At 38.8% G+C, this 25,576-nt stretch overlaps 4 protein-coding genes across 5 annotated transcripts in view; all 4 read right to left on the bottom strand.

Annotated features, from left to right (window-relative positions):
* Lmpt (Limpet) overlaps positions 1-13,290 on the bottom strand; it is a 77,407-nt gene extending 64,117 nt beyond the window's left edge. The window contains exon 1 of the mRNA XM_064688377.1: positions 13,132-13,290. Within this exon, the coding sequence (XP_064544447.1) occupies positions 13,132-13,209 (78 nt within the window). The 5' untranslated portion in view covers positions 13,210-13,290. The remainder of the gene's footprint in view (positions 1-13,131) is intronic.
* A 1,629-nt stretch (positions 13,291-14,919) lies between these two features.
* Positions 14,920-16,843, bottom strand: LOC135432599 (coiled-coil domain-containing protein 22 homolog). Its single transcript, XM_064688305.1, has one exon. It carries the CDS (start codon positions 16,754-16,756, stop codon positions 15,101-15,103), a length of 1,656 nt encoding a protein of 551 aa, XP_064544375.1. The 5' UTR covers positions 16,757-16,843; the 3' UTR covers positions 14,920-15,100.
* Positions 16,844-17,314: 471 nt separating this feature from the next.
* sinah (sina homologue) lies at positions 17,315-18,635 on the bottom strand. Its single transcript, XM_064688306.1, has one exon. The coding sequence runs from the start codon at positions 18,581-18,583 to the stop codon at positions 17,618-17,620; it is 966 nt and encodes a 321-aa protein (XP_064544376.1). The 5' UTR covers positions 18,584-18,635; the 3' UTR covers positions 17,315-17,617.
* A 2,394-nt stretch (positions 18,636-21,029) lies between these two features.
* Positions 21,030-25,385, bottom strand: sina (seven in absentia). 2 transcript variants are annotated; one of them, XM_064688313.1, is made up of 2 exons: positions 24,564-25,385; positions 21,030-22,746 (listed from the first exon to the last, which is right to left on the bottom strand). In XM_064688313.1, the coding sequence occupies exon 2, from the start codon at positions 22,619-22,621 to the stop codon at positions 21,677-21,679; it is 945 nt and encodes a 314-aa protein (XP_064544383.1). In that variant the 5' UTR covers positions 22,622-22,746; positions 24,564-25,385; the 3' UTR covers positions 21,030-21,676. The 2 variants fall into 2 exon arrangements, with proteins under 2 accessions (XP_064544383.1, XP_064544384.1); XM_064688314.1 differs by lacking the exon at positions 24,564-25,385 and adding an exon at positions 23,680-23,772.
* Between the last annotated feature and the right edge of the window lie 191 nt (positions 25,386-25,576).

Raw genomic sequence — 25,576 nt, 5'->3', positions numbered from 1 at the left:
TCTAAAATTTATTGTATTTCTTACAGAAATAAAAAAAAATTAAAGATTTTTCCACAATCGAAATCCCTATGATCAGAAAATGTAAAACTTGAAAATAGCGTGAGACTTTATAAATCGAATGAGAAAACTTCTTAGAATTGAGTACAACGATTGAGTCTTTAATATGGAAATAATAAGGCAATGTGGCAGGAAAATAAGTTTCTGAAATAAGAAGTTCGTTCACAGCTTAAAAAAAAACTTCGATCTATGCTGAATTCTTCCGCGGTTGCATTTTATTTAAATACAAAATTGGCTGCATTTATATTTTTTTTGTTTTATTTTACAAACGACTTGTGAAATATCACGCTAGATGGGCAAACTTTTAAGGACACCCCTTAAAACGGCCAAGAACAACACGATATTTGTTGAATTGTGCTTCACGCAGCAGTGGGTCAAAAATACCACGCACAATATTATTGCCGCGGCAAAAATGTTTATAAGTGCAATAAATTTATTAATGCGAATTTCTCAAATTTTTGTTTAATCTTGAAATAATAAAAACACGAATCAGCTGAAATAATAAATAGTAATAAAACGAAAAATAAGTCAGAAAAAGGGCTAAAAAATATAGTTCAAAATCTAGTTGAATGCCAAAAGGCCATAAAATATAATACAAATAATATTTGTTTAAAATTTGATTTATATTCAAGGCAAATATATATAAAATATGGCTTAAATTATAAATAATATTAGTTGAATGCCAATAAAATGAAAAACTTAATTTATATTTAAGGCAAATATATAAAATATAGTTAAACTTATGCCAAAAGGCATAAATATAATACAAAAAACATTTATTCAAAATTTGACTTATATTCAAGGCAAATAAAGGATAAACGCACACACAAACAAACACACACACACACGCACATACACTCTTTCGCCTATTCACAATTACATATTTCCATCTTTGCCAAATGAAAGCAATTTTCTGAATAGGTCATCAGCTCTAAGTGGTAGATGTGCAGGGATCCTAGACAGAATGTTATTTATTTCATATGCGAGTGCCGCAATAAAAATGTATCTTGTATCCCTTGAGATACAATTGTATCTTCGTCGCCGATAATGGGCCAATGAGCATTTGACACATTTTGAATGCATTTTGTACACAAGACGCACATGTGACGACCATTTACGATGGGCGAATAGCATTATTTATCAGCTATTAAGTCATACCCAACACACACACACGCGCACACACGCACACACATAGATACAATGACAGCTGCTGGTGCCAATGTCAGCTAACAAAAGGCAGCACATATTCCCATTCATGCCCCACAGCTAACAACAACAACAGCAACAACAACGAGGCAAAGCCACAAATAAGCCAAATCATGGGTGGATGTTGAAATTGAAAATTGTGAATTGTGAATTGTGAATATTGTCGCTTTTGTTGTTGTTGTTGCATTGTATATACTTATATATATCGTGCTTTTGTATTTATCTGTGTTGATATTTATGTGCACATTTAGCACAATTAAAAATTAACACACACACACACACGCACATGCACGGAGTCTGCCAATGACATGCCCACACACACTCGCACACACTCGCACAACAATGCTAGAAATGAAGCAATAAATGAAACCAAAAATCAAACACACGCCACATGGACACAATGCGCTGCCTCCGACCCAGTCTCAGTCCCAGTCCCAGTCTCAGTCTCAGTCGCAGACCCCATGCTCCAAGGAAGTGGGCGAGCATGTTTTTACAGTTATGAGCAGCGGGCTGCACAGCTGGCCAACCAGTCAGCCAGTCAACCAGCCAGCCAGCTATTCAGTCAGTCGGTCTCCACTGGTGCCAGAGCTGCAGCCACAGCCTACGTCTCTGTATCTGTATCTGACTCTGACTGCGACTCCGAGTCCGACAATAAACGTGACCGGTTGCCGGCACTGCACGTAGCCTCAGAGCGGCCGGCGCACAAAATAGACCATGCTACATGGCGATAGTAACAAGCGAGGGTAGCTTAACAAATTGCCTAAATAAATATAATAATATGCTTTGTGGGATTCACAAATACCTCGGGAACTAACATAAGTATATATAAATGTGATTTTTACTTCTTTAAATTCAAATTTATCTTTCTATGTACAATGTTATCAAATTTATATTAAAAAAAAATTAAAAACAATATTATGGCTCGACTTGCCTGATAAGGGGAGCAGTACTCTTCCTGAAGAAACTATTAGCTGAACGGGGACGACATATTTTCTGCCCAGTTGCGTCTTCTAACATTGAGATTCTCATAGCCGAGAGGGACCCAAGAGTTTTCTTTTAATTGCAGCTCTGGCTTGCTGGACGCAAAAAGGAAGGACTGCGACGATGCCAGCGACAGGATCTATCTAGCAGGATTCTTTATTTAAGATTAGAGTACACTTGTGTGTACAGACTTGCGCACTCGTACGAAATAACCATAACAGAACGAAGATCAAAACAAGAGATTTTTAGATGATCGATAAGCTCGATATTCAGATTATCGATAAGAATCGAATATTCAGATTATCGATAATCCGATTATCGATTATCGATAGCCATATACATTCAGATTATTGATAAAAACCGATGTGCATATTATCGATTAAATTCGATATTAATATAATTGGTATTCAAATTATCGATAAATATCGATATTCGAATTATCAATTCAAATTCGTTTTTGCGAATATCTCGAAGTTTTTAAGCGCTAGAGACACTAACATTTGTAAGCGAATCGCTTTTTAAATTCCTTGGACATTCCTACATAAGTTACAAAGAAATCTTGAAAATATATAAACAAAATTTGTTAGCACTATTTATTATTTACTTGGTCGCTTTGCATGAGGTGCCATTTAACAAGAAACATACGTACACATAAATTGTACATTACACAGATAATAGAGGTATATTTGAGAGCAATATCTGCAGCATTTTTGTATCAAGCCACCCTCTTGCCACTTACATACACTTCTTATCTACAAAGGTGCCAAGTGGCACGCATGACGAGTGCCTTGCAACAGCTCTGCGAGTCGTTGGGCTGCCCGTTGCTCGAGCGCCTCATGACGTGCCTCATGACTGTTTTATTTGAATTTTGGAGAAAGGCCATATGGCGTTTTTTTTAATGGTAGTGAAGGAGGGGGAGGTGGGGGAGGTGGGAGAAGGTGAGCAGCTGCAACAACTGCAGATACTCGACTCGAGTTGTTGCCTGGCTTCGAGTGCTGCTCGAGCAGTTGGACCGTTAACGAAATCTAAATGTTTTTCTCTGTCTTTGCCCAGTTAGCGATGGCGATGACGTCGAATTTTATTTTTAACAAAAAAACAAAAAGAAAACAATTTTGTTTAATTTACTTATTGGCAAACATAACCCGTTTCCATTGGCGTTATCTTTTTTTGCGCTGGCAGCGAAACTTTGGCAATTATCAAGCGAAAAACAAATCGAATTGAAAAGAAAACTGTTTACGCACAGTTATTATTAGACTCGAGAGATATGGTCAAAAGTACTACACAACTTTTGCCATTCAGAGCGAATACTCAGCTAAAGAACAAACCGCGTTATAACAAGATTATTATTATTATTATTATTGCATTGCCAAATTGCAATTTAAGGGTAAAGAACTCGGGGGTGAATGCTTTTCTAAAGTCAAGGCTTTCACTAGACTTTAAATTCTCTTAACTTTGGTAAAACTGAACTAATTTTGATAAGGAATACAACTTTGGCCATTGTTTAACCTGTTAAATAATTCTTCATTTAAACTTGGAAGCACAGTTTTTGATGTAAACGAGAAAGTAAGGTTATCTTGGGCAAGACGAAGATTTAATACCCTTTTTAGAAAGGCGAAGCTCGCAAATGCTGAGTTTAATAAAAATATCTAAAGTCCCATAAGTATGCCAAAAACTAATCAATTCTTATGCATATGGTTTTACCTTTAGATTGATTCTCCATTTGAATTTGGATATATAATTTTTGGAAATTAATTGTTAAAACTCGTTTAAGAAATTCACGTAGGAAATATTAATTATAAAATCTCCAAATCCTTAGTTTTAAGAGTCATGCTAGAAATTTTAGCTAAAGGAATCCCAAATCCTTTTCATATCGCAATTCATAGAAGAAAGTCCAACTATAGAAATTGCAAAACCTCTTTCTTAACATTAAACTATCATAACTTTTTCAAAAATGAACCAATTTCTATAAGAGCTACCATTATGCAAAGGATTCGATCTCTAGATCAACTCTGCATTTAAATTTGCAACTCGATTTTGGAAAATTCAGCAAACATTTGGACCTGAAGAGTCCCATATCTTCCTAAACTTCAAGCTCGCATAACATTGCCAAAACTGAACCGATTTAACTTTTCGACTAGACCTTAACTTCTTAAAAAAAAACTGGCATTCAAACTAGGCAAAATCATTATTTGCTATTTTCATGTTACATATATTTCAAGTATTTTTGCAAAGTATAGAGTATTTCAAAGTCGTTGCATTGCCCCGTATTTTGCTCAACTGTTGCGGCGTTGACTTCGCAGGTGATTAGCAATAATTAAAGCGTATTTTAAGCAAAACAAATCGCAAAAATATCGAAAAGCAACAACAACAACAAATACCGAGTGATGTGCGTTCCATAAATGTTCATCTAATGCTAATTGACGCCATTTGGCGTCGGGGTTACGTGAGTTCGGATTTTGGGTCCAACTAATGATGATGCTTAACAGCTGGCTGGACCGATTGAAGCTCGGCGCTTTCGCTGATATTCAGCATTAAATTGCTATTTGAAACGATTCGCATTCAACTTAACAGCGTCTAAAAATAACAAAAGTCAGCTATAAACTAACGCAATTTGCCCAGCTGCCCGTTCAGAAATCAAAGCATTTAGGCCAAAATCAATTAAATTAATAATGTCACAATATTTATGTCCATGGGAGGCAAGCACGTCAAATGCCACGCCCAAAAGGACAAAAAGTGACTACTGGGCGGAGGCAAGACGTCAACTAGAGATGGGCGTGACGGGAAAAGAAATAATTACTTTAGACTATATTATTTGAAGCAAGAAAAAATAAATTATATTAATTATAAATATATACAATAATTTTAATATAATGCACTAGAGCAATATAAACTTTATTATATGACTCGAGAAGAAAATATAAAAATATATATAAATATATAATATGTAACAAGAGAAATTTAAATTATAATAAATTTTGACCTATATCTATATAGGATATTTGAGGGTTCAATTTGTACATGAATTTTGACCAAAAATAATGTTGCCAGATTTTGATGCCAAATTGATCCAAACCATGAAGAAAAAGCCAAACCTCGTGAAAATCGGATGAGATTTGGCCGAGCTATGGGACTGGGAAATGTTGACCTATGTCTATATAGGATATTTAAGGTTACCGTGTTTACTTGAATTTCGACCAAAAATAATGTTGCCAGATTTTAATGCCAAATTGATCTAGGGGCCTAACCATTAAAAAAGAGCCAAACTTTATAAAAATCGGATGAGATTTGACTGAGTTATGGGGTGGGAAATTTCGACCTATGTCTAGATAAGATAGATGGTATATTTTGACATGAATTTCGAGCAAAAATAGTGTTGTCAGACTTATTTGCCAAATTGATAAGGAGGTCAAACCATTAACAAAAAGCCAAACCTCGTGAAAATCGGATGAGATTTGACTGAGTTATGGGACTGGGAAATTTTGACCTATGTCTATATACGATATTTGATGGTACCATTTTCACATGAATTTAGACCAAAAATAATGTTGCCAGATTTTGATGCCAAATTGATCTAGAAGCATAACCATGAACAAAGAGCCAATCCTCGTGAAAATCGGATGAAATTTGATCGAGTTAGGAGTTGGGAAATTTCGAAAATTTTAAAAACTAAAACTATTTGATGGCTGACCCAGCTACGAAGCATTTATAGCTTGGGCCAAAACCATTTCAATTGTCTAGCCATATTTGATTAGGATTTTGGCTTTAAATATTTAAATAAATAAATGAAATGAAGCAAATTTTGGCTAGAAATCAAATGTAGCCCGCAAATTCTTTATGAAAATACTCAAAGTTTGCAATATTTTCAGCAGAACGGGCGCACAAATTGAAAATTATTTTAAAATAATTAAATTAAATTAAAATTAATCACAAGACAAGATTTAAAGCTGAATTCAGGAGTGTGAAAAATAAAACAGGTCTATGAACTGAGCCTAGAAAGAAGGAGAAAGTTGTTTCGCGCCTTGAACCTGGTCAACAACAATTTTTAATCTAAGTTTTTCAGCCCTGAGTTTTGTTCATAATCTGCCCCAAATTTGCATTTGCATTTCTCCTACTAATTTATGGCTTATATGTATAATAATAGGGCATTTTGGGATAGACTCTTTGCTTAATACTTGGCACACAAATTATAAATTCAGCCAAAAACTCATTCATTAACTTATCGGCACGCGCGCATCTCTAATGCAAACACTTTGAATGGAATGGCGAGGGGTGGGGACTGCTGGGTTTGCCACTGCTGCCACCGGCGAGGCGCTGTTCGTGCAACCAGCTCGTTGCGCAAACACTGCCATATGATATGACAGGCCCCCGAGACCCGGGCCACACAAGCCAACCGTTGAACTGGCCAACCATTTGACTGGCCGGCCACCTGGCGGCAAACCTGGCTGAAACGACGAAAGGTGCGCTGTAGCTGATAGACAACCCCCCCCCCCCCCACAGTCCCCTCCCCCTAAACACGCACACCCGGAACCACCCAGTGCGTATCCCAATGTAGTTTGACTAACACACCCATGGGAAATATAACAGCGACACGCAACAATTACCAGGCCAGCAGATGATTATGCTGATGGCAACGGGCCGAGGGCCATGCCAGGCCATGCCCACCTTTAGATGGGGCCAAGCGGGTGTTAAATTTTGTATTCCTATTCGTTATGAGCTTTGAGGCATAGACAACAATTTTCTAGATTGAATCAATGGACTTTCGAGCAACTCGCAGAGGGGTCCATAAAAAACAAATTGAACATACATAAGTCAGGAGTTTTGAGCCCGAAAATTCGTCAATTCATTTTGAAGCACGCTTGGAACTTAAGAGAGAGAGAGAGAGAGAGAGAGAGAGAGAGAGAGAGAGAGAGGGGCGAGAGAGAGAGAGAGAGAGAGAGAGAGAGAGAGAGAGATAGAGATAGATAGGAAGAGAGATAGGAAGAGAGATAGGGAGAAAGAGAGAGAGAGAGACAGAGAGAGAGGGTGGGGGGTAAGCGGGTACTGCAAGAAGTCTAAGTCACCCGAATTCTCACAAAGATCTCAGATATTAGTTCTTAGGTCGATCACATGCTAAGCAAAGAGATCTCCTACAACTTTTTTCACGACTTTTCCACACTTCCGGGTGGAATTTCGCAAAACATTGTACACTTATATCATACAAGGTAAGTTCCTAGTTGTTACGGCTTGGACTGTGAGTTGATCATCAATCTGTTAGACAGTCAGTCAGATTGACAGTCAAGGTCAGCAGTTTTATGTGAACATAAATCCAATCGGAATTGAATCCAAGACTCATCTCTTGCTGAAAAAACCCCGATACGAACTGGGGCGACAGATGCAACTGCCCAACCCAAATAATGGCTTGAGATTCACAGAGCTGAGAGAAACCTTTGAGTTTACTTTTAACTGGAAGTCTGGCTTGCTGGGACCGAAGAAGAAAAGACTATGACAGGACCTACCTATCAGGCTTATCTATTTAAATGATATATGTATAAATGATTTTATATTATTTAAATAAATACATGTCTACACCTTATAAATACAGCCTTCATGTTGCTTAAAAAAGACAAATTTTACGCCACGAATTCCAGTTTATAATAAAATACAAATGAAATCCAATAATAATGCAATTAAAAAGTTGACAAAGTTGTCAATTGTCAGACGTAACTCAACAAGTGCAAGGTCTTTAAAACGCAAATGAGCTCGAAGCGCACACATGCATACATATATAGCTATATTCACACATATATTCAAATATTCAGATATTCACATATTCATATTTATGAAGTACATAGCAAAGCCGCAAAACGCGCAATACCCCACTTAGGCTAAAAAAAAAAAACCCCATTATAGACGTCTACGATTTCCCGTGTCAAATATGAGATGCGACTGGCTCTTGTTCGGCTGCTGGACGGGATTCTGAGCTCCCGCTGCTGATGAGTCAGTTAAAGTTGCTTTAGTTTTCAGCAGAAATGCCGACAAGAACAAAAATCCGAAATGAGAAAGAAAAATAAATAAAAGAGCCCATCAGCAGCAACACGAACACCAGAAATTGAAAGTTGCAGCAACTGTTGCAACTGAAGCGCTGTGCAACACGATGATGCACCATCAAAGCGCAAGACAGACAGCATTAAATGTTGCAACAAAGCGTGCCTGACTACGAGATACTCTAAAGTGCGACAGATCTTTATGCAAATCAGTTTTAGGTGGCAGACAAAACGAACGAATGTGGAGCAATTATTTAAATTTTATTTACGAAACAAGTTCAATGTACGACGAAGCTAAAGAAAAGCCTCAACTTGAAAAGATTCACAACTTTTAAATATTTGATTTGAATTTTAGATTCAATGCGTACAATAAAAATATCTATGCCAATTTCTGGATTATACTGATTTCTCAAAATTCGAACTGACAAACGGTCATAATATTAAGAAATAGTTGATCATTTTTTTGGATTTTTTCCAAAGTATAATTAATTATAATCCATAATACGCAGATTTTTAGATCAGGCTACAAACCTATAGCAATCCAATTAAAGATCTAGAGTTATAGTTATACATAGATTATAAAAGATTACTTTGATTTTTTTTTTCAGCTTAAGATTGTTTATAATCTACAAAAGCTATATTTCAATAGAATAAGCTGATAATTCTTTGGCTTAAGATTGATTATAATCCATGTTAGTTAGATTGTTCATTAAATTATTTGTTTTTTTTTATTATAATCCATATTAGTTGGATCATAAAAGAATAAGTTGATTATTTTTTTTGTTTTATTTTTTTCAGCTTAAGAATAACTATAATCCGTAATAGGCAAAGTATTAGATCAGGCATATGATAGATATAGCCTCGAAGAGCTTTAGTTACAAATTTTTTGTAGAAATTTGAACAGCCCAAGCATACCCGTTCAGCAACATCGTGTACTGAGTATTAGAGCATCATGAGTGAGGAGATAACACTTAAAAATGAGTCAAGTTCTTAAGACAGATGGATTTTAAGTGGCTGCATAAGAAATCGAAAATCTTAACCTTAATGCCTCGACAAATGGTCCTTTCATTATTATTATTAACATTATTATTATTATTGTTGTTATTGTTATTATTGCCGGCTCATTACGCTCGTGTGAGTTTTACGTAAAAGTAATATAAAGCGCGATTCTGGTTCGGATACGGTAAGCAGTTTTTAGTATTTGTTGTTGTTGTTGTTGTTTCTGTTGCTGTTGTTGCTGTTGTTGTTGTTGTTGTTGTTGTTGTTGTTGTTGTTGTTGTTGTTGCTGCTGTTGTTCTTGTTCTTGTTTTCTGTAGGTTCTGCGATGATCTCATCGATTGCATCAGATTTCGCACGGCATGTCGTTATGTGGCCCACAATTTAAACTGAAATTCTTGTTGTTTTTTTTTTGTTGCTGCCTTTTTTTTTTTTTTTTTTTTTTTTTAGTAAAACACATATATGCAGAATATTCAAAATTAGCTGTTAGCACGACAATGGCGTTGATGATACCGAGCCGAGTATATAAAAAAAAACCTCATAGCGAAACGCATTAAAGGCGCGCCAAAACTCAGCTAAAAAGCTCATGTTTTTTTTTTTCTTTTTTTTTGTGTCTTCTTCATGGCCAATGCCATCAAATTAGCTGCATTGGACTATAATAAAAAAAGAGACTATAAAAACATACAAATGTATAAACATTTGATAAATGTATATGTGAAAATCTCTATATATAATAGAGTATGTCCTGACTGACTGACTGACTGACTGACTGACTGACTGACTGACTGCCTGACTGACTGACTGACTGATTGATTGACTGATTGGCTGATTGACTGATTGACTGACTGTCTGACTGACTGACTGACTGATTGTTGATCAACGCAAAGTCCGAAGGGAGTTTTTGTAAAATTTCTCCAACTTGTGAGTGTGTTCATAGATTGCACGAGGAGTATCAAAAACAGCTCAGCAGGTGTCTGAGTTTTGGCCTAACAAACGGCAGGTCGCCGGTTCAAATTCAGCTACAAACAGCACTTTTAAAATTTGTTTATGGCATTTCTGTTTATTCCAAATAAAAATAAAAATAAGTATATAAATTATAAATAATAATTAGAATGTAAGAATATTATCGGGAAGCCGAAGATTTAATACCTTTTTAAAAAATTCGTCTTTTGCAGATATTTGAGTGAAGCTCGTAAATACTGAGTTTGATGAAAATATCTTGGAAAACAGAATATTTTGTCATATGGCGGTCTTTCGACCGATTGTTCCTATGACAACTATATGATATAGTGGTTCGATGCCGTCGGTTCCGAAATGCAAAGAGAATGACGCTGTCTCAAGACGATAGCCTTAAAGCTGAGAAACTAGTAGACCTGAAACAGACAGGTAGACAGACGGACATGGCTTTGTCAACTCTGCTGTTGATGCTGGTCTAGAATATATATACTTTGTGCGATCGTAGATGTCTCCTTACTTTAATTGTTATGTCAACTACAATGCTATCATCTTATATATCTTCTGGCAACCATACCTTACAATTTCATTACCACTTGCATTTTGCACATTAGTCATTTGACCCTAGCAACGCCGGGTAATTTCCTCTAGTAACCCTACATTTAACTTCGACAGTGAAACAGGTCTGCGGCAATTTGATTGATCTGCATCAGGTTCAAATGAAATTAACACTGTCTCAACCCACGAAGTGGAATTGTTGCAAATCAATCAATGAATAAAATATTTGTAAAAAAAAAAGAATTTGCTGATTCGTTCGTTTGGGTTTTTTTTCTCTCTGTGTTTTTTGCGTTTTGAAAAATAAATAAATATGCATATCTGAAAGCATTTCGTTGACAATGGATCTTGTGAAAGCAACGTAGCAGCAAAAAGCTAACCATAAATAATCTGATTAACATATGAATTCTTAACTGTAAAAGACATCTAGAAAAACTCTATAATATTGTATATCGAAAATCGTAGAACAAGCTTATTATAAGCCCAAAGATTTCAGCTAATATACTAATAACGCGCAACGTGTAGGAATTTAGCCGCAAGTCGTGTTCTGGCTCGTTTTTTATTTATATTGACTCATTGACCTCTCGTTTAACTTAAGCTGCCTTGCTTTTATTATTGTTTTGTTCTTTTTTCTCGCTCTTTTTTTTTTGCATTTTGCATACCAAATGGATTTTTGACGTAAGTGCAACTGCAACGCAGAGAAAACAAAACAAGCTAATGAACAAAGTATATGGTATGTGTCCCTGATTAACGATATTACACAGATGCTATTTTCTAGGGGATGTAAACAATACAATTTAACTAATAAATATCTAAGAAATAAATAAATAAATATATATATCAGAAATTTGGTCTAATTTGTAAATCAGCAGAAAATGCTTCAAGATTAATTCCTATTGATAAATGTTTTATTTTATTAAATGGAATTCTATTTAAACATTTCCTGTTCATATTTCTAGAAATAGCAAGTAAAAGGTTCCTCAACCTGATTCCCTGAACCCTCTTCTTCCAACAGGCGATAGGTATAAAATGAAAGAAACTTGTTATATAATATTATTCTAGATGGTAATGGTGATTGGTGACTCTAGCTCATATTTATTGCCGAAATTGCTCAAAAAACAGGATTTCGATATTGATTTTTATTGATTACTTGGAAACGGGGTAAGTTATCGATTATCGGAAACAAACTCGATCTGCGCGGGCACTAGGAGGACCTACAGCTAGTCTCTAGCTCTTATAGGTCCTGAGATCCTTGCGTTCATACATACGGACAGACGGACGGACGGACAGACGGACAGACGAACGGACGGACAGACGGACAGAGAGACGGACATGGCTAGATCGACTCGGCTGTTGATGCTGATCAAGAATGGGGTCGGAGATGCTTCCTGTTACATACATTGGCACAAATACATAATACCCTTTTTACCCATTTTCAATGAATAAATATTTCTTCTATATCAGCAAAACCCTAATAATAACAGTTCAAACATTTGAAAGACATCTTTAATAAACAATATTAAAAAAAATACATTGTTATCGATAATAGTTTCATTTCGATACACGGAAAGCCCAATTTTCACCTTAGTCACATCTCAATCGATAACTAAGTAAATGGCAATAAATCAGGAATACATCAAATTAACAAAAGTTCCCATTAACAGTTTTTATACATCATGAAAAGGGAAAAAAACTGTTACACGCGATGATAGAAATATTGCCGAAACGTATATATAAACAAAACCTATAAATATAATATATATATATAAAGATAGACAGAAGTACAGCTAATGAATGATGGGTACTTGGATCGCAGAATCGATTATCAGTTAACGGTAACTGTCGATATCTTATCAATCAGATATCGTTTGAAGCCACGACAAACGCCATTTGATTAGTCAGAGTCTCAGAGACCCAAAATGTGATTTAAACCAGGAATAACTTTTCGATTACCTGGCAACTGTCTAAATTACGACACAGAGCAGACAGATATATACATACATACATACATATATTTATACGTCTGTTGGATTACTATATGTTTACTATATATATAAATATGTACACGTGTTTTGTATATAGTAGTATATGTGGGTATTTTGTACATTGCACAAACAAATAGAATCAAACAAAAGCCCGGCAAATGTTTATATTTTTTAACCATGCCAAGAATACAAAGCACATTTCCATTTCCATTTCATTTTTTTCTTCTATCTTAGTTTCTTAGTTTTTTTTCTGTTCGTCTTATTTGCTCTTTGAGGTCGATCAATAAAAGCACAGGAAACACATTTGGTAGCATTTAAAAATAGCACTTGGCTAAATTATGAAAACTATTCAAAAAGGACGTGGCTCGACTCACCTTTTCGGCAAACTCCTCGCGCGGACGTCGTGAAATTGTTGGCGCATTCATGAGCTCCTTTGTGGGCGATGGTGTCATCTTTTCTTCTTCTTCTTCGGCTTCTTTTCGAACTCGAATGCAATTTGAAGTGTTATTATTGTTAATTAATTTGTAATATTGCTTTTCGTTACACAGTACAACAAGGCGTTCGTTTCGATTGCGTGCTGGAAAACCAATTCTATTTACAGTGATCGCTCGCTAACTAGAACGCCAAAATTGATTCGAGTTTGCAAAGATTCGAATTTCTAGATGTTCCAAGAAACATAAAAAAATTTATATTTCTTTATTCTCTCTCACAATATTCTAAGCGCTTCTAGCTTCGCGAGTGACCCCTGTAGTATTAACATTTTTATCAGCTTTGGTTTTTTGCTATAAACAAATTATTGCGTTGTCGCCTAAAAATGTCGCTAACAAAAAAAAAAAATATTTCACTGCTTTTTTTTAAGATTTTTTTCTATTATTTATTTTGTTTTTATTGGCATTTTGATTATGGCGTCTCTTGTTGTTGGCATTGGTGCTAGCTGGCGTGACGTGTACCGTTAGTTTTTCTTTACCGTTTTTTTTGCACAATTATATTCGACTTCGAAAGCGACGCCGGCCGGCTAAATACCAACTGAAGGCTAATTAATTTTGGGCAGGTCCGCGAAGCCACGACCTTCAGCATATTTTTTGCAATTCTAATTGGCGGAGCGTCGGTTTTTTATTTAGTTTTTTGTTGTTGTTGTGGTATTTTTGTATTTATGACCTGCAGCAGTCGCAAAAGGGCCGGCAACGTCATCAGCGACCAAGCGCAACAGTTTGTTGAAGGCGAAATACACTCACACACACACGCACACACACATAGCACAACACACATACAGAAAGCACAGTCACACACAATTACACACGCGGCAAACACACGCACACCGGTTAAACTTGTTATCGCGGCATGCAAAAGAACCTAAAACTCTAGGCCACAAACGAGTTCTGGAGCGGCACAGGGCAACACCAGCAACAACAACAACAACAACGGCAGCAACAAAAGGGGCACCCAGCAACTCAAGTGCTTTATTTTGATATGTTGCCTCTTGTGTTTTGTTATTTTAGTTATTTTTATTTTATTTTAGAAACATATATAAAAACCCTTAAGCACTAGGCTGGAGCACTCAGGCCCAAGCCAAGTGCCTGGATGCTTGGAAATTTACTTTTAAATTAAAAACAAACGAAAGTAAATCAACAAAAATGAAACGAAAACACGACACGACCAGCCGCCAACGCGCTGCAGCTTCAAACACTTCAAAAGGCGAGCAACAACTAACAGCCGGGTCCGGGGCCGGCAGTTATAACTGCCGCTTCAGATTCAAAAAGCAGAGGGAGTAAAACAAGAGAAATATCAAATTGTAAGAGAGCGAGAGTTGCATACTCTACCAATCAGTAGTTAAGTATACAATATTATTGCACTAGCTTTCTAAGAATAAAAAATGCTTAAGCAAAGCTATGCAGTCAATTCTGAATAATATTTAGCATAAATTAATTAATGTTCTTTATATATTTAGCACATGTTGGTTTTACTTATATGTAGCATGTCGTGCTTAATGTGCAAGTTGTACTGACCACCTTGGGAGTGTATAAAGAGCGCATGCTCAAAAAGAGAGCAACAGCAAGAGAGCGCAACCGGCTAATGGCCCATTCACACTGGCACGAACATTTTGCGAGCGTTCACACTGCGCATGGTGAATGATACTTAAAAAAAGCTTGATTTTAAGCTGGTTTACGTTATGAAAGTATCAGGTCCGTTTATTTAGCTCTTTAAAAAAAATGCATATATATTGAGAATTGGCTACGAGAAACTACGCTATGCGTGAGTGATCTGTTGTAATTGGCACTAATACATAAGTAATATATACTAATATCGTTAAGCGGGCGCCCCTTCTTCTCCTCCGCCACTCGGCTAACCCACTGTAATTGCGTTCTCCACTGTGCGTATCTGGGACTGCAGCTCCTGGATGTGCTGCTCGAACTTGTTGATGTCGCCCGTAATCTGCTGCAGGCTGACCAAGACGTTCTTCATCTTCTCGCCATCGATTTGCACCTCCAGCTCGCGTATCTCCTTGCTGACGCTGCCGGTGTTGGTGACGCACTCGACCAGCTCGCTGCATTGGGTATGCAACTGGGCTAGCAATTTGTACGCCTTCTTGGCGTGCAGATCGTGCTTGGCGCTCTGGAAGAGCAAATCGTCCGTATAGTTGAATTGGCGTTCCAGCTGCGCAGCAACCACATTGAGCTGCTTCTGCAGCTGCCGCGTGTCCTCCAGCACACGGTATATGTCTTCCCTTTGCTTGCGTATGTTACCAATAAATTCGTGTATGCGTCTCGTGTATTCCTTGCGCGGCGCCTGCTGCGATTGCGTGGCACTGCGCAAAGTCAGCTCGTTGTGCAGCTGGGTCTTGGCCAGCAGCTCCTGCTCCAGCTGCTCTATGGCCAGACGCACGTTCTGCACCTGCTGCGTTTCCTTGACCGACTTGAGGCTCTCCAGTGTGCTCAGCAAAGGACTGCGATAATCCTGCCACTGCTGCGTCAACGTCTGCCGCTTGGCCTCGGTTGCACGCAGCAGCGCCTCCAGCTTGGCAACATTTTGCTCCGGCTCGGCCAGCACCAGGCAGCTGCGCTCGTGCAGCTTCAGCACGGCTTGTACGCGCTCCAATTCCACCGCTGCTGCAGATTCGCGTGCCTTCAGTGCGCCTATGCTGACGCTGAGCGTCTTACGCTGCGCCAACAGCGTCTCGGATTGCGTGCGCAGCTCCTGCACCTTGTCAGCCAGCTGCTGCGCGGGTGTCGCCGTCTCAGCAGTGCTTATAGCTGGGGGCAGCACTGGGCTAGGCGGCACTTCCTCCTCTGGCACTGTGGTGCCCAGCACCGCTTTGGGCACCTGATCGCTCCAGCGTTCCAGGTCGTTTTTGTGCAAGACCGAGGCGATGAGATCAAATGAGCTGCCATCCACCTGCTGGAATAAATTGGGCGCCAGCTGCTCAAAATACTGTTGCACCTCTTTGCTGCGTTCGGCCAGATTGGCGCCGGGCACATTTAGATTCAGATGCGGCTTGAACTCAATGCACTGACAACTGCATCCTTGCTTCCGCCGGTTGGCCACGGACCGGCAGAATTGCGGCACCCAAGGCGCCTTCAATTGGTCCGACAGTTTCTTGCGCACCTCCCGCTGCAGCTGCTCCCGGGCGCTAAGTGCGTGCGCCTTCGCGGTGACATCAAGGTTCTGTCTTTCGCGTGGCAGTCGCTCAATGAGATACATGAGCAGGCGGCGCAGCTCCACAGCGTTGGGGTAGAGAAATATCTGGTAGCCAATATCACCGCGATAACCGTGTTCCTTGCAACGCTCGGCCAATGTTGTTGCCACACTAAAGCGCTGCGCCATGGCGCCACCGGGCAGGGAACGTGGCAGCTCCGACATCGAAGGATTAATTTCCAGCAGGCAACTGGACACAGCGCGCACCACCTGTTCCGGCGTGAAATTAGCCAATTGATCCGTGGGCTCGATGCTGTCATCGATTTGCTGCAGCTGGTGCATAATTATTTTATCCACTTCGTCCATTATTCCATTTATTTACTTTTATTTTGGCATTGTAGTTGAATTGGTCTATTTTTCGATTACCAGCAGGTAGTTATCGATAGTTTTGCTAATACGGCATTCACTGCGAAACGTGAACACGTTTAAACAAAAAAAAATAGTGTTTGCTACAACAAGAACATTTTACAACACTGCGAGCAGCGGGTGAATTTGAAATAGGGGAAATGCATGGAGTTGAAACACTAATTTAAATTTAAAAACAAACATTTAGACTATCTCATACATTTTACGCACAACTTTATTAGCTCCATATGGATTGCGGCACAAAGAGAAAATCATGTATGTGACGTTTTATCTTTCTTTTTTTTTGGTGATTTCTCTTACAATTTTAGCATTATAGAATGCAATTTATGATATGATATTGAGAATTCAATGAGAAATATCTTCGATCTTGACCTTACGTTTGCCCACTGCGATTAATTTGACATCATAAAATATATATAATTTTTAAAATAAAACTTTCGAAAAATTTCTGGACCAAATTTCGGATGCCGAATGAGAGAGAAAGAGAACAAAGTTAAGTGGATTACAGTTAGCAAATGGTTTTCCAACTTGTCCAATTTATTTTATCTGGCTATTTGGAACAAGTGATGTGTCTCCTATCGGCGCTTATCCGATTGCCACCCCAGAACATGGCAGAATTATGAATTCTGTCTGGCCACGGAGCATTTACAAGTTATATATATACATATGTGAGCACATAGAGAGTAGATACTACTGCTGAGACTGGGACTGAAGCAAGGGGGCAGATCGTTCCCGGGCCACAGGGATCAGAGGGTATATATATATATATATATATATATGAAGTTGGCTGCATTGTCCATTCTAGTCACCATTGTTGGCCTTTTTGATAATGATATTTAATGCCAAATTACCATCCTCGGAAAATAGTTCCACCGTCGATTTGTTGAGCACCAGAAAATCGGCATTTGTATAGGTTACGAAACTTTCGCGTATGGAGCGCGGCTTGGACTTCCATTTTAGAGTGCGATTGTTGGCCTCCAACGAAATGAGATAGTCAAAGTCGGCGGCATCGCGCATGGTGCCGATCATGCGACAGGCGGCAAAATACTGCTGGCAGCCCTCGCCCAGCTGCACCTTTTCCAGCGATAGCAGAAAGTGTCTGCCATGACACGACTGTATCATTGTCCAGTCGAGTGCGCCCACCTGATTCACATTGGTGGCCAGAAAGATGATGTCGGTGCCCTCCATGGTGATGACATTCTGATGTGTGCTCACGAAATGTTTGTACACATCCTTGAGGGCACCCTGCCACACGCACTTCTCATCCGGATATGGGCAGAAATATGGACGAAATTCACAGTCCTCCTCGTGCGATTTCTTATCCGCATAGGAGAGACGCACACGGCAGCCATAGCAGGCATGCTTACAGGGGAATATCAATTTGGAGCCGACCTTCTCCATGGCCAGGTTGCGTATATTGCTCATCGGTACACGGCAGACGGGACACACGTTCAACTTGTTGCGGCACTGCGAACAGATCAAATGGCCGCGCGAGCACTGCATTATGGGCGGCATCATATAGCCAAAGCATACCGGGCATTCCAGCAGCGAGACCAAAAACTCTCTGGTTGCCGTCTCTGTTGGTTTCTCGCAGTCACTGCCGCTGCCGCCGCCGCCGCTGCTGCTGCTGCTGTTGCTGCTGTTGCTGCCGCTACTCTCGATCTGGTCCAGCGGCGCCTCCTGCTCCTGGTTGCTGTTGTCCTTCGGCAGCGCAACTGTCGCTGCCTGCGGGGCATCAGTTGCCGGGCGCTGACGACGTGGCTGCATCTCAAGCACCTTCAATCACGTTGGTCTCTAAAAAAAAACCCTATATATATATATATATATATATATATATATATATCGTATATATATATAAGTGTGTATATGTGTGTGTGTGCGTGGGTGCGTGCGTGTGTGTGTGCGTGTGTGTGTGTGTTTGTGTGTGTGTGAATCCCTCAGACTAAAAGTGGAAGCACTTTGTAATTTGGCGCGGCGCGATTAGAGCATGCGAAACGGTATGCGTATGCCTATCTACCGAAATGGGGTCTATAAAAAATAAAATCGAAAGTTTCAGAGTTAATTTTTCGTACGCTTGGCAATTTAGTTCTGTTAAAAAAATTGTGTCGGGTTTCAAGATTACTAAAATTTGTTCGTCTGTTTTGTGGCAATGGATTCATGGAAATGGCCTGGCCTGCTCCAATTCATCTAACATAATTCCAGTATCTAACATCGAAGATAATGAAATTATTTCCAAAGGAAAAACCTAAAGGGCAACGAACACACACACACACACACATCAGGAAATCAAAAAAAAAAAGTACAGTATAATTATTTTAAAAATTCTTTTAGAAAAACCATTTTTTTTTTCGAAAAAGTTTCACACTAGTTTTTCATGCTATTTTATGTCCCTGGAAGAGGGTTCTTTTAATTTTACCAAGTGCATTTCATGAAGAAATATACCTATTATATTATATATATTTTTAATCAGAAACCATATCTGTTTCTAACCTCTCGACTCTTGTCTCTCAGTTTTAAAGCTGCCTTGATGAAACTTCGACCTATTTTCAGGCTACAGCTATATCGATCAAAGATAGAGTTTTATAATAAAAACAAAAACTTGTTTGCCTTTTAAAATATCTCGACCAAACTCTAGACTAACGAGCTTAAGTATGCCTCCAACATATAGGCACAGTCCTCACAAAATCGGACTACTATATTATAATAATCGGCCGTAATAGTTGCATAAAATAACTTGTGCTTTTATAGGTATGCCAACCATTCTAGCTGCACATTGCTCTTAGCATGGGAGGATTATCTTATCATATAGCTGCCGTGGGCTTTATCGTTCGAAAAATACCGTTATGTGGTATCAGTATAACAAGTATGACAATCTTCGGCACTACGAAGATTTAATACCCTTGCAAGCCATTTCCTCACAGTGAATTGTTTGTTTTGGTGAAAATATCTTGGAAACAGAATATTTTGCCATACAAAAACTAATTTAGCGACCAATTCTTCCCATTAAGCTATATATTATATAGCTTCATTTTCATACGTACATCTTCATACGATCCGGATCTTATATAAGCATAAAAAAAAGTCTAGTAAATGTCGGGCTCGGTCAACTTATCTTAATAAACAAAAAAAAAGTTCATACAAAAACCTAATTTACGACCGATCGTTCCTATGGCAGCTATATGATATAGTCGTCCGATGTCAATAAGATTTTGCATATACGTAGAGAGCATAATAAAACTTATAAACGCCAAATTTGGTCAAGATATCTTGAAAAACAAAAAACTTTCCCATACACGAACTTAAATTTCGACCGGTTGCTCCTATGGCAGCTATATAATATAGTTGTCCGATGTTGATAAGATTTTGCATATACGTAGAGAGCATAATAAAACTTATAAATACCAAGTTTGGTCAAGATATCTTGAAAAACAAAAAACTTTCCCATACAAGAACCTAATTTTCGACCGATCGTTCCTATGGCAGCTATATAATATAGTGGTCCGATGTTGATAAGATTTTGCATATACGTAGAGAGTATAATAAAACTTATAAATGCCAAGTTTGGTCAAGATATCTTGAAAAACAAAAAACTTTCTCATACAAGAAGGTATATATATACTTAATGGTGTTAGAGATGTCTTCTCCTATGTTACATATTTCATGACACAATCAAAATACCCTCTAGTAGGGCATACAGATATATCATATATATGCTGTATGCGTGCAATTTTATAAAAACTTTCGCACTTCGTAGATAAACTTTTTGTTTTCGCATTCGTTTTCATTGATAAGACTTTTCATTTTACTAATCACGTTTATTTTTCTTCTTCTTTAATTGTTGTCGCGTGTGTGAATGTGTGTGTGTGTGTGTGTTTGAATTGGTTGGTTTTTGTTTTCATTAAAACTAAATACATTGCAGTTGCATTAAAAAGAAAAACCGCTTTTCATTCACAATTTCCAATTGCAATTTTCGAGTGTGCGAAACAAAACAAAATCAACTGTGCGGGAGATCGGTCTAAACTATATAAATTTAAACTTTAGATTTCTTTTGTTTGTTGTTTGGATAGTACAAAATTTGACTGTCTTTTTATGTGTCGTGGCTGGGGGGCAGGGGGGGGGGGGGGTGAGGGAGGGGAGGTTGTTTAAAGGAAAAGAGTTTTGTGTTTCGTTTTGGCATAAACAAAAATTGTCGCAATCGCTTACAACTCTCGAGTTATTACATATTATTAATATATATTTATATATATATATAGATTTTATTCTTGTTAATTTCGTTAAAAGTGATGTTTACTTTTATAGCATTTACAAGTATTTTCTGTTATTGTTGTTTGTATAAAATAATTTACATTAACTAAACTAGGCTGCGTATAGTGTACGTGTGTGTTTGTTTCTGTGTGTTTGTGTGTGTTTTTCTTTTCTTTTAGGGATGTATTTATGGATTTATGGATGTACGTTATGTGGCAGCTGCCCACGCCGTTCGGCTTACAAACTAAATTAAACTAAAACCCACAAAAAAATAGTTGTATATATATTAAATCGCTGTTGAATAAATGTGTTTGTTTTTTTCCTTCTTGTTTTTTTTTTTTCGAAAATGAAACACTAGATCTACTTATTATTGCCAGACGGCAGACGAGACTGACAGACCGACAGACCGACAGACTGACAGACTGACACACAGACAGAGAGACCTGCCGAGCTACATATACATACATGATGTACCTGATGTACATGATGTATATCGAGTATCGTTTTAGAAACGATGCATTTTCATCATCATCATCGACTCCATCATCACCATGATCATCACCATCATCATCATCATCATCGTCTTCTTCTTAGAAGCCACATTTATCGATCAATTTAGACCAGAGATATGGTTACATTGATGCCCAGATTCCCGTTGTCGGCAAACAGTTGCGCAATCGATGTATCAAACACCAGACAATCCGAATTGTGTATGGCGGAGGCAACGCCCTCGTGTATGGAACGCGGCATTGCCTCCCATGTTAGGCGGCGTCGATTGCCATTTAGTTCCAGGCGATAGACGAAATTCTCGGCCTCCTTGCGTGATCCAATCAATTGGACAATGGCAAAGAACTGTTGATGTCCATCGTATTTTTCCTGTTTCTCCAGCACGAGCATGAAATGATGGCCAAAGCAGGACTGCATCATTACCCAGTCGACGGCGCCGGGCAGATTGATGTCGGTGGCCAGAAATACAATATCCTCGCCCTGCAGCGTTGTGATGCTCTTATGGGACATCATCAGATGCTGCATGACTAGATCGAGCGGTCCCTGCCATTTGCACGAGGCGCCCGGACAGGGACATAGGTATGGCCGGCATTCGCAGGTCTCCTCGTGCTCGGTCTTTTCTGTGTAAACGAGCGAGGCGGTGCAGCCGTAGCCCGAGTGCTTGCACGGAAACTTCACATTGGAGGCGACCTTCTCCATGGCCAGGTTGCGTATATTGGCCAATGGGCCGCGACATGTTGGGCAGCATGTGAGCTTCGATCTGCACGAGACGCACACCAAATGCCCGCTGGAGCATTGCAGAATCGGTGGCAGCACATAATCGAAGCAAACGGGGCATTCGAATAGAGATGTTAAATCGGCGGACATGCCCGCATCACCGCCACCGGCGGACGACAGTGAAGAGCTGGACGAGGACGATGTGTTCGCCGAGGATGTGTTGCCAGCACTGGAGCCGGTCGAGCTGCTCGTATTGGTGGCCACCACAGCCGTGGCTGCTGCTACTGCTGCTGCTACTGTCGGTTCACGGCGCTTTGGATTGATTTTATTGGACATTGGACTTGCTTGCTGTTCTATCCACACTTGATGTGTTGCCTCCAAATGCTACTCCAGCACTTCGACGGCCCTGCGTGCCACGGCAATCAGTCAAACGCGTCTCGCTGCCTTCTTCTTGTGGTTCACTGCAATCAGTACCAAAATAACAAGCGTGTCAAAGTAAATTACAGCTAATATTTTATATTTATGATCTTTGCATCGATAACAGGCCGCTTACTCATGCAATATCTACCTACATATATTAAAACATATACACTCACTATAATACTAGGAATCTACTTTATTGCGACATATTATAAGGGTAAAAAAGAGTTGAGCAACTGTTAAAGTCAGATTTAAGAGTAAATTAATGGAAAACATGTCTTACATTCATTAAAAGCCTATACGGACATAGATATTGAACTAATCTCACGAATATATATAATTGTTTGTTTACAAAGAGTTATAGACCAATTTTTAACAAGAGATGGTTTGAAGGCTTCAGCAAATCACTTTAAACAGTCGGAAAATAGGTGGAAGACTGTTTAATTTAACTATGAATATATAAAAGATAAACCAATCAATTTAATCAGTCGGATTTTGGGAGACTGAAAATTAACTCTGAATATGTATGTATTTCGCAAATGCGGAAATAGGTATCAAAAAAGAAAAACACTTGAGGTTCAGGCAAAACCAGGTGCTACACTTTTACGCCATGAAAAGGAAACATATCGATATGATAGCAAACCGTTAGACCCCCCAACTCCCCGTCAATTAATCCTGACCGACCTTCAACTTGCTTGACAATTGTCGCTGTCATTAACGAAACATGTCGAAATACCCGATTGCATTCGAGAACGATTAACATTAATATGAAGCGTATAGATTTGAGTTTCTTTGTTATTTGCTGTTGTTGCGCTACGTCACTGTTGAAGGTTCGAACTGCTTAGAAGGCAAGTTCTGGGGACGCGGGGGGTTAAAGCCTTATACGCGTGTAGAACCGCGCAAATACACGTATGTCACACTCTTATCAGAATCGATGACAAATGCGGCCATTAGGCGCGGTGTCCAAGACGTACACAGGAGCTGCACGCTGCACAGTGGTTTAAAAATAATTGAAATTTGTTTCAAAGGTGTGAAGAAAAATGCAAAACAAAAAAGGAATACAAATTTTTGTATTGAGGCAAAGTGTTGAAAAATGTTTATAGTATTTTTTCTATCGATAAGACATATGGCAAGTCTAGTACTTGATGCACTTTTGGCTTGCATGCGCAATCTTGTTTCGTAAAGTTTTGAATGTACAGTGGAAGCTCCTTTAAGCGGACACCCACAGAAGTACAATAAATTAAAAAAGATATTTGAACAATATTGCATTTTAGTTCAATAAAATATCTAGTTTCGACGGACAGTGTGCTGGCTAAATGAGATTTTCGCCGAAGAGAACTGTTCGTTAAGAAGAGCCTTCACTGTATTATATATTCAATTAAAACATAAAATCTACATATATGTAAATTTATGACTATGGTTGGCAACACTGTGCAACGATCCAAAATTTGTGAATGCATGTGTTGGTGTGTGTGTGTGTGTGGAGCATAAACAAATAAGACGCGACACGAGCTGCGTCAACAATATGGGCTTCATTTTGTGGCAACTATAAACAGTGAGGGCGGCGAAGGGGGCAAGCGGGAATAGTTGGTAGCGGCACATAATTAACATTTGGCTCTGTTGGCTGCGTACCGTAAGAAATTTCCATGCGGCAGTCAGCGGCGGGGGCAATTACTGCTGCAGCGAAGCCATGAATGTAATTAAGTTTTTTTTTTCAATGAGTTTGCAAAATCAAATAGAAAACGTAGACGACGGAAAGCAGAGCGATATGTTAGCAACAACAACTAAAACGGAACAACAACAATGCAAATGTATATAAAAATAAACAGCTACAAAATAATCATAAACATAAACTTACAAAGCTCTGTGTAAGGCGTCAGAGTGTGTGCATGTGTGTGTGTCTCAGGCTTTTATCAGTCAGTCAGCATGTGTGTGTGTGTGTATGTTTTGTGTGCACATATATATATATATATATTTATATACTGCTGTATATATCCTCGGCTATGTATGTATGCGTAAATCAATGCAATTGCAATTGCAATCGCAGGTGGCAGCACTTTCAGGTTCGCACACGCACGACAAACGCACACAAAGAGAAAATTGTTTTCGTCTTTTTGCACTAAATTTTTATATACATTCACAGTTCGGTTCGGTTCGGTTCACCTTGCGCCAAACTCGAAATTCAGGCGTGCGCTAATTTCATTTTATTTTTTATCTAATTTTCTTTTATACGCTCGCGCACACACTCATTGAATAATATGGCTATATGTACATGCTTGCTGCTGCTACGGCTGCGGCTGCTTTTGCTGCGCTTCGTATTTGTTGTTGTTGTTTTTTTTTCTCAACATGAATATCATCTGTTTGGGTCGCCTTCGTCGTCCATCGGTTACATTTACATACGGGACGCAACGCCAAAGCAGACAAACGACAACGGCAACAACGACGGGGCAGGGGCAAGAGGCAGTGGCTTGTACTGCTGCTTCAGCCAGTAGCCGTAGCTTGAAAATTTGTTTCTAATATTTTGTGCGCTTTGCAAACGCTGCCCGTATTTATTGCACAAACACTTGCTCAAAATATTGTCTATTTAGGCATTACGATTGCAAGCACAACTATTTAACTATTAGCACGTCACACACGCGTATTTCTGGCTATTTAATTTTATCTTTAATTTGCCTAGTGCTGGGCAAGCACAACAGTGTTGACTAACGTTGATTCGGTATATTTGGTATTTTAACAACATTCCAGCTTGTTATGGACCGAAACAGTCTGGCAGCACTGCTAATAAGAATACTAAATATGTAAATATAACATTTTAGAATATATAATGACATTATTGAAGAAAATGAAATGTATAAAGCTATTAGTTTAATT

The sequence above is a fragment of the Drosophila montana genome, unplaced genomic scaffold (genome assembly GCF_035044405.1).
Source record: "Drosophila montana isolate Dmon_TW-CO22-7 unplaced genomic scaffold, ASM3504440v1 contig_3207_1, whole genome shotgun sequence".
NCBI lineage: Eukaryota > Metazoa > Arthropoda > Insecta > Diptera > Drosophilidae > Drosophila > Drosophila montana.
This window is presented reverse-complemented; position numbering and strand designations above follow the sequence as displayed.